Source organism: Temnothorax nylanderi, unplaced genomic scaffold (assembly GCF_030848795.1).
Source record: "Temnothorax nylanderi isolate EJ_2023f unplaced genomic scaffold, tnyl_v1.0 TNYL_tig0923_pilon, whole genome shotgun sequence".
NCBI classification, from domain to species: Eukaryota; Metazoa; Arthropoda; class Insecta; order Hymenoptera; family Formicidae; genus Temnothorax; species Temnothorax nylanderi.
In genome coordinates, this window is record NW_027249985.1 from 7,120 (window position 1) to 20,883 (window position 13,764).

A 13,764-nucleotide genomic window follows, 5' to 3' on the forward strand; every position below is an offset into this window, starting at 1 on the left:
TCATTTCGTACCTTGCACATTAGTACTATTAGTATTATTATTAGTAAAGTTATCATCATCAGTAGTATTGTTTAAACTAATGGTACCATTATCGTAATCATCATTTTCATCACTATTGCTATCATTATCGCTGTCACTTTGAGTGTTAATATCTGTCCCTAGTGCAGCTTCCAGATATTTGGTGATATTGAGAATATCAGCCTCTTTTTGAGGTAATCTATAGAATTGCTTATGTATATTTTCTTTATGTCCCATAAAATCTGCTAATTCGGATACTTCTACTTCTGTTAACTTTAATTTGTGACAATTGGTTGCGATATGTTTCCTAAGAAGAGTACCTCGCAATCTTTCAGGATGGTCAGCTCCACATTCATGAGCAAATTGTCGCATATGATCGCATGCTCTTAAGTATTTAAATCTCTGTTTATGGAAACCTTTTACACCAAAAACGTATGGGTTTTTTGGATGTACATTAGCTTTATCTCGGCATTGTATAAATAATTGTATACAATTTAATAGATCAAAATGTAATAAGACAGGAACAGGACGACCTAATTTTCCTCTAATTTGAAATCGTACATATTTGCGTGCAATTGCTTTTGCTGAATTTGAGAGAGACTTAAAAAGATCTGGATCACTTTGTTCATTTAAACTTTCATAGTTATAAAAATCTTCTAATAGTATTCTTTGCATTTCACCAGCGCGTTTTCTGTTATATATTTGCATAGAAATTAATGTACATTGACCCAGAGTTAACCATACATTATATGAAAATTCTTCCTTCAAAATATTGTATGCTTCATGTCTCTTACTGTTTACATAATTGTAAAGCTTTTTTATATCGCTTATACTTGGAGCTACTTCTTTTTTTTGTCGTATCATATGTGCTCTCGTTTCCATTACTGTTTTGTTAACTGAATGGCTAAAATCTTCTTTACGAAGAGAAAGAAAATCTTCAACTAGAGCCTTTTTAACAGGATCATGATTTTTAATACACTGTGAGCGCCATAATTCTCCAACTTCTTTTAATAATGTACCTAACTGAAATGCTGTATAAGCAGCCTCAAATTTCTGAGTTTCTGTATTATATCGAGCTACTTGATATACTGCTTTAATACAGTCATCGTAATATTTTGGTTCATATAGTGAGGCAAAATCTGTAATTTCATTGTTTATTTCTTTTAATGCTTTTAAAAATCGTCCAAGTGTTCGTAATCGATTTCGCACCATATCGTGTTGATGCTGCGGTTTGTATTTCATACAAAGTTTGTTACCATATCGAATCATTAATTCGTCATATCTTATAAGACGCGTAATAGAATCTTCTCTTAACACTGGAAAGATCACTTTTTTTAGAGTTTGAGAAGCTATTTCATTAATTCTACCGAGGATTGCTCGTCCAAGGACTGTTATTATTCGATTTTTAGAATGTTTTACATTTACACACTTTCGAACATGATTTCGTAAAGTATTTTTAGAAAAAAATCCATGACATTTGATACACACTCCATATTCATTAGCTGTTTTGTCAAACTTTATATTCGGTCTTCTAACAACATGTAACTTGCCATCATTTAACATTTTGTTCGTGTTAAATTGAAATTCTCCTTTTCGACGTATTGTTTCAATTATTTTTTTACGTTCAAGACATCCTTTCGGTAATGCAGCGAATTTCTTAACATCTTCTTCATTACGATGTACACTTTCTAAATGTCTTGCAATTTTTGCTTTTGGTAACTTACAATAAAAACAGTAATATTTTTTTGTGCCACTACGAGAATTATCAATTGTAAGTTGTGCATCATCACATCCTGATACACCCGATGCATTTGCGGTTGTTGATAAATTAAAAGTAGTCGATTCGTTTAAGCTATTGTTACATGCACTTGCTTCATTTTCGTTTATAAGTTCATCATTGCTTTCATAATCTGTGTAGCTAGCTGAATCTTCTGATGGTTCATAATCTTTGTCAAAGTAGTTCTCATCTTCGATATTTTCACTATTTTTCTCCGGATTATTCTCCACTTGTTCTTCTATTATAGTATTTCCTAATTCCACTAAACATAAAACATTACTGTATATATAACTTTATTAAATATGTAAAGATGTAAATACGTGTAAATAAAATTTTAATAAAACTTATATATAATTTTTATGACAAAATTTTACTTATTATTAACTAACTTTGGGTAATATCTTCAATTTCAGGAAAATTTTCAAAGTAGTTCTCACCTTCGATATTTTCACTATTTTTCTCCAGATTATTCTCCACTTGTTCTTCTATTATAGTATTTCCTAATTCCACTAAACATAAAACATTACTGTATATATAACTTTATTAAATATGTAAAGATGTAAATACGTGTAAATAAAATTTTAATAAAACTTATATATAATTTTTATGACAAAATTTTACTTATTAACTAACTTTGGGTAATATCTTCAATTTCAGGAAAATTTTCTAATGTATATGTATTATTGAAAGGCATCAATTCATCCATTATAAAAGAAGTATCATTAATACTACTACAATCTAGCAAACAGTTTCCTATTTCTTCATTGTTATAATTACTTTGTTGTAAAATTAATGATTTGTCCGATACAGTTAAATTTGGCGAGTTACTTTCAGACTGATACCTGCAATCAAACATAAATAATTTATATAGATTCTTTATATATGCATAAAAATAAATGCATGATATATTTCGATGCAAATTAGTCACAAAAATAAAAATTGAAATAAAAAACTAAAATATCTCTAATTCCTTAACAAGTTCAGGAACATGTTTTGTCTGAATACTGCTTCAATCTATTCCAAGAAAAATGTGTGTAATACTTTCAACAATATAACAATTTATAAAACAAATAGTATGTATAATACACAGAAAAAATAGCAAATAAAGCGTAACCATAAAATAATATGTAAGACATGGCAAAATTCTTTTATATTCTATAAAGCATAGCGTTAAAATAAAACTAGATTAATTATTAGTTTTTGATGTTTTGGTTTTATGAAACATTAATTGATATAAATATTTATAGAAATAGTAAAGAGAAATGTTTTCTTCTAATAGAAAAATAATGCTGTTTGTAGAAAGAAACAATTTAAAAAAAATTTTAATATGAACAATTAATTCTTCATTTAAGTACTTTTTTAATTAAAGTACTTTTAATTAAAGTACTTTTTTTAAATATAATTTTGAATTTAAAAATCAAATATTTACAAAATTGTAATTATAACTATTTTAGATAAAATTATTTAAATTAAAGAGTTTTAACTATATATTTTATTTCTTTATGAAATATTTGTGATGCGCTATGTCGTACATATATTTTACATACTTGTCTTCAAAAGTGTCTTGTTGCCATAATTTGCCGCATACATCTGAAATAACTAGTAAATTATTCGTATTTTATTAAATTAAAATTTTTCATTTTATTATTGTGCAACATTAGGAAAACTTTATTTACCTGCATACTTCCAGTTCTGTAATTGTTTCAGATTTATTTTTTCTGTCATTACATATTAGTTGCTTGCTTGAATTTTCATTATATGACAAGTTTTTATAAAATGCGCGATTAAACGCAGCAAGCAGAAATTGAGAACGATCTATAAAAGCGGCAGATGTTAAAATAAAATATCAATTATTTCAAAATAAGAAACTAAAGGAAAAACTGATAGGTAAATGAATATGTATATGTCACATGACATTTCAATTAAAAATACCAAAACTTCTATCAGATTTTTATTTCTATCTTATTTTTAATTCTATAAATTTTACATACTTATTATAATACTGTTTTGTATTTTTTTTTACATATTATTTTATTAATTTAGAGATAGTTATTGGGTTATCATTAATAAATTGTTTAATTTAATAAGTTAAAAATAATTAGAGAAATAAACTATATTGTCTATTGATTAAATATTATTATAATGTAAAACTTAATAATTTTTTAAGTTTACATACATAAGTATGTAAAATTTATAGAATTAAAAATTAATATGTAGATACCTTTTATATAAAAGTTCGATAATATTTTATTTTCTATTATGGTTGGAATCTGACGTTCTCTGAAGTGCGTTACTTGATCTAATTTTGAGAAAATATTACATAGTTAGTAGTTTTACAAATATTAGACACATTTAAAAATATACATTAAAGTTAAGACTTATTCGTAATAGTACTCTAATAGTTTTATAATAGATTTATTACTCTGTATTATTCATTTTCTTACTCGTTTTTCTGATAACTTTCGTCAAATAAATGTAAGGAATATTCATATTTAAATTATTCGCAATATTTTTAAGTACACCATAGTTTCCTGAAAAAGAATGAAAATATTGATAACATTTATATGTTTAAAAAATTAAATTACATTTTTGCACTTATAAAAAATTACTGGTTACAATAAAAGATACATTCCACTCAACACTACAAATGCTTCGAAGCACTTCTTTTCTCCTTTCTCTCAATAAAGAAAGAAGCAGAAGAAGGATGCTTCAAAGTGTTTGTAGCATCAAATGAACCGCAGCTGTGACAATTGTGTTTAAGTTAGAATATACGTACCATGCTTAGCTATTATAACGTCATGTTTCTTTTTTCTGTTTGTGCACACATAGTGCTTTCGATTTTTTTTTATTAAGAAATAATGTATTTTTGCCATGTTTTCTATAAAAAAAAACAGTGAATTTGCTTAAGGTAAATGTACCAATGCCGGGACGCTTAAGACCGATGTCTGGACACCTTTATTATTTCAGTTTTTAAGTAAGTATAACGCGAATTAAAATTAAAGACAAAACTATAATACGAAAAAAATACTTTTATTTATGATTCTTCGATTCGAATTTGCATTATAACTTATTTAAGAACTAAAATGATAAAAATGTCCAGACACAGGTACGTGTCCGGGCATTGGTACATTTACCTTAAATACAACAAACTTTGTATGCACATTGAAGACTATCATTACCTAACCTAAATTAAACTTTCTTACCTCAGCTTATCTAAATACAAAAAACGCAGAGAAACTTGATTCAATATTCAATATTTGGGTGCATTTGTTTACGCAAGGCTGCGTGCAGAAACATCACCCAAGTGCTAAAAATCCTACAGCATATGTTACGTGCACTATAAATTTTCAGCGCTCGGGTGATGTTTCTGCACGCAGCCCTGTGTAAACGAATGCACCCTTTATTCCGTCAAACAACGAAACGTTACGTTTACATACTAATAACGTCTACCTAATCTTTGATTTCCACGTATACGTTGCCGCGCTTTACAGTCATCAAATACAAAATGACATAGATGCATATGCATAGCATGAGAATGTTCAGACCAATGAGCATGCATTGTAAATTAAGGTCGGTATTCATAGTCGATTCGTATATTTAAGATCGTTTTAAGTATGGTCAGAGGCAGACTTGAGACATCGTCCAACCAATAAAATGTCAGTATTAGCATCTTAAACGTGAAATTTCATGGGCAGTGAAAAGCAGCAGCAGATCGTACTGATTTGCTACAAAATAGAGAAGTTCTCGAGTTTCTAGAACTTCTCTATTTTATAGCCAATCAGTACGATCTGCTGCTGCTTTTCACTGCTCATGAAATTTCACCTTAAGACATTACTTAAAACAATCTTGAAATAAGAATCTTGAAATAAGAATCTTGAATTAAGATCCGACTATGAATAACGGCTTAAGTGGTTCATATTGAACGTTCATTAGTTTAAACAGTCTTATGCTATACATATGCAGCTATGTTATTTTGACAGCTATTAATTTTATTAGAAATATATGTATGTGTATATATGTAATGTTTAATAGTAAAAAATAATAAATAATAAAAGAATAGTATAAACTATTATTTATTTTATTAGTAAGAGATAGTAAGAATTAATATAATAAACGATAAAAATATATTTTCATTAAAAATAATACATAAAAAATACAAAAATATCCTGCACAAAATTTATAGTAATAAAAACTAGCGTCAATTTGTAGTTGACAGTAAAATTAACTATTATTTTGTCTATATATTATTTTAAAAAATGGATGTGTAAAATAGTGTAATGATAATAATATTTAGTTATTATACATTTATTATATTATATTATCATACACACGTTCACACGTACGCACACACACACACACACACACACACACACACACACAAATTGTATGTATAACAATTATTTTGAGGACAATTTATGTACACAATGATTACTTTAAGAACTAATCATAAGGTGTTCCAACTATACATCTAAAGTCCCCAAAGTAATCAATATATATCTAACAGTCCCCAAAGTAATCAATATACATCTAAAAGTCCCCAAAGTAATCAATATACATCTAAAAGTCCCCAAAGTAATCAATATACATCTGAAAGTCCCTAAAATAATCATTATATATTTTTTTATGCATATATCCGTTACTAGTAATCATATATTGAGTACAATCAAAATACACGAATCAATAACCAATTACGCATCGCATATAACCATTATTAAAATATGTCCTTGAAGTAATCAATTTGCATATATATATATATATATATATATATATATATATATCCTTCTTATCAATTAATTTTTTTAAATAATTAAATTACTTTCAGTATTATTACATTCAGTTTTACAGGCAAAAGTCGCTGTATATTTAGAGAAAGAATTACAAAAGTTAATAATATTAAACTTATTGTTAGATATATAATAGATTAGATCATAATCTATTAGATTATAATAAGCTCATGTGTAAAATAATTCTTAGTAATTAGCATTTTTATAAACATGCTGTTCCTATCTTGTCAAATTGCAGTATAAATTAATACCTATGTTTTTGTTTTAATATCGTTCTTCTAATTATTATACATGAATAATAGTTTGCAATAAGTATATAAATGTCATTTTTTAATTTTTTGAACTATCTAAAAAACTATTAAAATATAATTTTATTTTTATTATGTCGTTTTTCTTAAGTTACTCTTCATTAATTACTGAGTTATCAATTTGTTATTAAACAAGGTTACTCAATTATTTCCTTTTTTTAACATTTCTATAATTTTATAAAATAAAAGATATTTGAACATATCTAATAATATATTTTTGTTTAATATATTTTTGTTTAATATATCTTTAATATATATTCTATCTATATATTTTTTACAAATAGAATATTTGAAAATGATTATTTATTATTTCAGATTCAGAAAATGAAATTTCAACTAATGTAAGCTATGATAAAGATTCGGATTATGAACCATCTATTCATAGTGAGAGTTCAAATAATACATATACATCCGATATTGAAAATGGACAAAATTGTGAAATTAATGATTTAGAAGTTGCTAATGAATCTGATACATCACAGAATTGTTCAGAAAGTGCAAATGAAAACAATGAGTTAGTAGAATACAGAACCTGTAAAGATGATGAATTATTTGTAGAATTGTCTCGAGGGCCAAAAGGAGATAAAAAATCTAATTTTTGCTTTTACTGCAATACTATGCAAACTAAAATTGCTCGGCATCTAGAGTTGAAACACAAAAATGAAGAAGAAGTAAAAAAGTTCTTATCACTTCCAAAAAAATCTAGGGAACGGAGAGAAGTGATAAGTCAAATAAGAAAAAAGGGTAACTTTAAATTTAACACACAAGCAGATGTAAATAGTGGTTCTATGATTGTTATAAGAAGACCTACTAAAAGCGAGAAACAATGTGGTTCTTACTTCTTGCCATGTTCCAATTGTAAAGGCCATTATGCAATACATAATCTCAGGCATCATTATCGTATTTGCGCTAAGAAAAAAGATACAGTTCGAAATATATTGAAACTAGCACGAAGTGCTGCACAATCTGTTCATAATCGAGCAAGCATTAAATTAAGAAAAGATATTCTTCCAGTAATGCGACATGATAATATTTACAACTTAATAAAATATGACTTACTTATTATACTATATGGAAATTACCTTTGTCAAATTCATAGATTACAGCATTTAGGAGATCACATACGACAACAGTTACGACTTGTTGGACGATTTTTAGAAGCAGTGAGATCAATTGAATCAAAAATAGAAGAATTACAAATGTTATTTGATCCGAAATATTATGATATCGCTATAGAAGCAGTAAATATAGTTGCTAAATATAATAAAGATACAGAATCATATGAAATACCATATAATGCTACAACTTTAGGTACATGTTTAAAAAAATTATGTAAGATCTTAATCAATGAATTTATTAAACAACATGAATATGAAAAACAAAAACTAGCCAAAAATTTTCTCAAGATTTTAGAAGTCGAATATGGTAGTACTGTTAATAAAACAGTTGCAGAAACAAAAAATAACAACGATCGAAAAAAAATAGTAAATCTCCCAAAAACATCAGATATCAAAAAGTTAACTGACTATTTAGAAGAAAAAAGAATATCCTGCATGCGAGAAATAAAAAATAAATTTACCTTTCATACTTGGAAGTCACTCGCTGAAACAATATTAATAATAATTCAAGTCTTTAATCGGCGCCGAGCAGGAGAAATAGAGAGAGCTTATATTGTTGATTATAAAAACTTTATAAACATTACAGAAAAAGATGAATTATATAAGAAGTTACCAGAAAAAGAAAAAAAGTCTGCTCTAAAATACATTCGTTTCATTATTCGTGGCAAATTAAATCGCAATGTTCCAGTCATTTTAAATACGAAAATGAAAGAGACTATAGAAGTATTGTTAAAATATCGAAAGTTGGCAGGAGTAAGCTCTAAAAATCCATATATATTCGGATTACCTGGTACAGATAAAAACCGATTTATGTATTTAAGGGCGAGTAAATTGATGCGTGAATTTTCTAATGCATGTGGAGCTGAGAACAGAAAAAGCTTACGAGGAACTATTTTACGTAAAGATATGGCTACCAAATGTGCAAATTTACCAGATACTGAAATTTCTCGTGTTGCCGATTTTATGGGTCATCATAAGGATATACATAAAAATATTTACAGACAACCTGTACCGGAATTAGATATTTTAAATATGGCCCAAATTTTAGAGAAAACTCAAGATATATCTGCAAGTAACACTACAAATTCTACAAACAATATTGATACTACAAACACTTCGATAATATCTGACAGTACAAGAGATATTAATACTTCAGAGAATAGTATTAATAAAATTAAAAGCACAGGTATTTTAATAACTTATATACAGTTTTAGAGTAATTACGAGAAATATAAACTTTTAAAATATTATATTTGGCAATTATATTAAGTTGCACCATATGGGATTATTGATATTCAATATATTTGATAACTCGATATTTATTTGCGTTTAGTCTAAAAATCCTAAATTTGTTAAAAAATAGAATGCACAATTGATGCTAATATTGCATACTTTGATGGTATTTATTTTTTTATATAAGTATAGCATTTTTGATAAATAGAAACAGCAATTTTATATGATGCAACCTAATCTATTATACATCATAAATGAGAAAATAAAACTTTATTATATTTTTTTTCATGTAAAATTCATTCTTAATAATATAATCGAAGATGAAACTGAAAGTGCCACATTGCCACATGTTACAAATTCAGAGAAGACTTTGTTAAAACAAAAGAATATAAATAACCATACTATAAAAAGAAAAAGTAATTCAGGCAAAGAATGTACTGAAAAAAAGAAACGGTGCAGTAAGTCACTTTCAATATTGTAGTTATGATAAATAAAATTATTTAAAAAATTGTAAATGTTCTTTTCTTACTAAAATTATTACTTATCTTAATTTCTGACAATATATTTTTTAATTTATATGTATACTTATCTCCATTTTCGACAATATTTGTACATAATAATTTATCGATTTGTACATAATAATTTATTTTTAGCACCTCCTTATGGAAAGACCATAAGAATACGTTGGACGGAAGAAGAAAAGAAAACAGGTTTTTTCCTATTTGGAAAAATTATTAACAAGTTTATTAACAATCCTTCTTTAAAAATTAAATTACCTTCTTTACAAGAAATTGCATTAAAAACACGCAACAATATTTTAAAACATCGTCAGCCAGCAGTAATAAAGACTTGGATGTACAATTACATTGTAAAAGAACGCAAAAATGCAAAAAATGCTAAAAAATAGCGGTACTAATGTATCATTTTCATCAAGATCATTATTCGGTGAAATATTGGTATGAAAATATACATATAATAAAGCATCGAAGAATTAGATTTATTATAAAAATGTTTCCTTTTTTTTTGTTTTTTTAAAAAAGTTTATTTACTTTAATACAATGTGAATAGGTGAGGCAATTAGAGCCAAGCGCGGTAGTCAAAGCGCAAACCAATTTAAAAGTAATAAATAGATGTATTAACGAACGTTTCGACACATTTTTTGTGTCCTCTTCAGCGTTAAAAGTTACATAGTCAAAAACGAAGATTTACAGAAAGTCGAGTATAAGGCGTAGTCATCGACAAATAAAGTATAAAGGACGCAGTCTAAGAATAAAATTAAATCAGGATGTACCATAGTCGAAAGCCCGACATGCCGGTGTGCAATCGCTCCACATCCATCTCATCCTCGAATAATCTCGCCCGGTTGAAAGACCAAGTGGGTGAAAGATTCGAACCATGCCTGTACCATTAACGAAGTCACGATGTGGCAAGGGCATAAATTATCTATGTTGATTAGATGACTAATGAATTTACTTACGGAGCAACTGCAGACCAGAATATCGCACCGCGAAAGCGACACACGCCTCACATTGTAACGAGCTTAACCGTTCGACGCGTCGCGAGTGAGTGAAGCATCGTTAGGAAGGTTAACATAATATACACCGAGAGAGGGGATAGATTATCGTATACAGTCGTTCTAAATTTTTGACAGTCTCTCGATCACATTTAGATACGTGTCCGGCAGACCCTCAGCATCAGTCTGCAAATTCAACCCTTTTGCCTGCCTTTTTATACATATCATCTCAGAAACTGAACGTTTATAATAATAGGATTCGTGGTCTAAAATTTCAACGTTCTTCCAATCGAAATCGTGATTACATTCTACTCTATGCTCGGTTATGACAGAATGATTCGGAGTATTCCAATTAATATGATTACGATGCTCCCTAATTCTAGTTTGCAATTGCCTACTAGTTTGGCCCACGTAAGAAGCATCGCAATCATTACAATTAATCTTATATACTACGTTACATTTATTAGACCGTGGGAGACTATCCTTCTGCGCCTTGATGAATGTGCGCATCTTATTTAGGCTGTTATACGACAGTCTCACGTTCAATTCCCTTATGGCGTTCTTAAATTTTTCTGTAATCGTCGGGATGTACGGTAAAGTGAAAAAAGGAGCAACCTCCTCTTCATTCCGTCTCACATTCATATTCGAGTCTCTGTTAAATAAAAACTTAAGACGCTCGCGCAAGATCCCATAGATGAATTCCAGTGGATAACAATTATTAAGTAAGATTCCAATGACCAGACTGAGATTCTTAGCATGCAAGGACGGGTGCGATAACAAAAATGCTCTATCTATTAAGCCTATGGCCGTCCCTCTTTTTTGGCATACCGGATGCTGTGACAAAAAATTTAGATACCTGCCAGAAAAGGTTGGTTTATGGAACCAATCAAATGTTAGCCTATTGTTGTTCAACATCATCGTGATCTCCAAAAAATTTAACTTGTCATCTTCACCGATTTCTATGGTGAATTTCAGCCTAGGATGGAAGGAATTAAAAACATCTAAGGTATGCTGCAGCAAAGTCGACGGTGCCGTTAGTGTTATGTCGTCAATGTATCTCTTATAAAAAGGAGGGATGTATTTTAAGGTGCAAAGAGCTATAGTTTCCAAATCCTGTAACACAATGTCAGCAGCCATGGGGGAAAGAGGAGAACCCATGGGAACCCCGAAAGTTTGCCGATAAATTTTCCCATTGAACATAAAAAAGGTGGAATTTAATATCAGCCTGACCGCAGTAAAAAACTCCGATTTCGGTATATTGCAATTTTTGGCAATAAAATTCCATCTGACCGATATGCTGTCCAGAACCCTTTCAATGGGTACATTCGTAAATAAGGAAACAACATCCAATGAGATCAATTTGTAGCCATCGTTGACATGTATGCTCGCAAGTTCTTCCACTAAATCGATGCTATTCTTTACAAAGCTGCGGGCTATCGGGAAGCTTTTGAACATTATACGGTGGAGGAAGGAGGCCAGATCATATAGAGGGCTATTTATAGAGGATTTATAGAGATTAGACCGTCGTGAGACAGGTTAGTTTTACCCTACTGATGACCAGTCATTGCGATAGTAATCCTGCTCAGTACGAGAGGAACCGCAGGTTCGGACATTTGGTTCACGCACTCGGTCGAGCGGCCGGTGGTGCGAAGCTACCATCCGTGGGATTATGCCTGAACGCCTCTAAGGCCGTATCCTCTCTAGTCAAAGGTGGCAATGATATCTCTAGGAGTCTCGTGAGTCGAAAGGCTCAAAACAATGTGACACACTACTAGGCGGCCGGTCCTCGCGGTCCGGTCGTCGCACGAGCCCGGTTTGCCGTACGGCGCCTCTGCCCGTCGTCGGGATCTCACCGCTTACGACGGCACGGCGTCTAACGGTCGAACATGAGTTTCGCGAGTTCGATGTCGAGACTCGGAATCGTCTGTAGACGACTTAGGTACCTGGCGGGGTGTTGTACTCGGTAGAGCTGCGATCTGTTGAGACTCAGCCCTCGGCTTGGGGATTATTTACTTTAATAATCGATCTTGAGAGAAATTATATATATAAGTTTAGAATTATGAATGAACTTAAAAACATTTTTTTAGTTTTTATAATCTACATACTATACTATAATAAAATGTTATTTTTTCAATTAGTTAATCAGATAAACAAAATTGAACAATAAAGCCTGATTAAAAAAGAGTGATACAAGTGGAATATTAATTTAGAAACTATTACCTGTAAAAGAAATATTTTTATTACAGTATTTTTATTATAAAAATATTTTTTGTTAATTGAAAAAAATTGATTTATTTTATTAACATATTTTGAGAAAACATTTATAAAAATATTTCTGTTTTTGCTTGAAAATGTATCATAATTTTAGTTCCTATAATACACATATGATAAAATATATTTTTAATTTTAATTAATTAAATAGCATGTATGTGAAAATCAAGAGACTATGTATTTTATATACTATTATAATAATAAAATCAAACAAAATACGGAAACGTATACTACGTTGTTAATAATAAACTTTCATTTACTTGTTCCTTTTTGCTAAATTTTACATTAACTAATTATTATGCTACGATTGCTTTCTGGAAAAAAAAAATAATACTTTCAAATAATATATGACGATTTATTTAGATACTCTAACTTTTCAGAAAACAAGAAAGGTGTTGTTTTAAAAGTTGTTCACATATCTATTGTATTATATATTATGTATTTATATTGTACATTATGTATTTCTATCTTATTTTTCTGTCAACATTGTTTAAAATTATACTTTTGCAAAAAGATATGAGTAAGATATTGCCTGATTACGGTTACAAACATTAGTATGTATGTTAAATACAATAGATAATTGAAAGAAGAGAAAATATTATCACAGAAAGGAAGTATATTAGCAAATTTAGTTGCTGTATTAACAAAAAGAGAGATAACTAATATAATTATTCAATTTTAAAAGATTTCTTTACTTCTTGTTAAGTTATAACTCTCAATGCAAAAAATTTTAGGTGCATTT

At 29.0% G+C, this 13,764-nt stretch overlaps 2 protein-coding genes and 1 long non-coding RNA gene across 3 annotated transcripts; all 3 read right to left on the minus strand.

Moving 5' to 3' along the window:
* Positions 1 to 2,777, minus strand: LOC139785941 (uncharacterized). Its single transcript, XM_071725125.1, has 2 exons — positions 2,429 to 2,777; positions 1 to 2,048 (listed from the first exon to the last, which is right to left on the minus strand). Exons 1-2 carry the CDS (start codon positions 2,649 to 2,651, stop codon positions 1 to 3), a joined length of 2,271 nt encoding a protein of 756 aa, XP_071581226.1. The 5' UTR covers positions 2,652 to 2,777.
* A 1,240-nt stretch (positions 2,778 to 4,017) lies between these two features.
* LOC139785940 (uncharacterized) lies at positions 4,018 to 4,639 on the minus strand. Its single transcript, XR_011722131.1, has 3 exons — positions 4,572 to 4,639; positions 4,240 to 4,326; positions 4,018 to 4,094 (listed from the first exon to the last, which is right to left on the minus strand). It is a non-coding gene; the product is annotated as an uncharacterized lncRNA (long non-coding RNA).
* Positions 4,640 to 10,874: 6,235 nt separating this feature from the next.
* Positions 10,875 to 12,206, minus strand: LOC139785942 (uncharacterized). Its single transcript, XM_071725126.1, has one exon. It carries the CDS (start codon positions 12,204 to 12,206, stop codon positions 10,875 to 10,877), a length of 1,332 nt encoding a protein of 443 aa, XP_071581227.1.
* Positions 12,207 to 13,764: the final 1,558 nt, after the last annotated feature.

What these genes read in the sequence shown, in the direction of transcription:
- LOC139785942 (XM_071725126.1), bottom strand. Translation starts at nt 12,206, where the DNA reads ATGTTCAAAAGCTTCCCGATAGCCCGCAGCTTTGTAAAGAATAGCATC.
- LOC139785941 (XM_071725125.1), bottom strand. Translation starts at nt 2,651, where the DNA reads ATGTTTGATTGCAGGTATCAGTCTGAAAGTAACTCGCCAAATTTAACT. An exon ending in AATTGAAGATATTACCCAAA is followed by an intron (nt 2,049 to 2,428) that starts GTTAGTTAATAA and finishes TAGTGGAATTAG; the next exon opens with GAAATACTATAATAGAAGAA.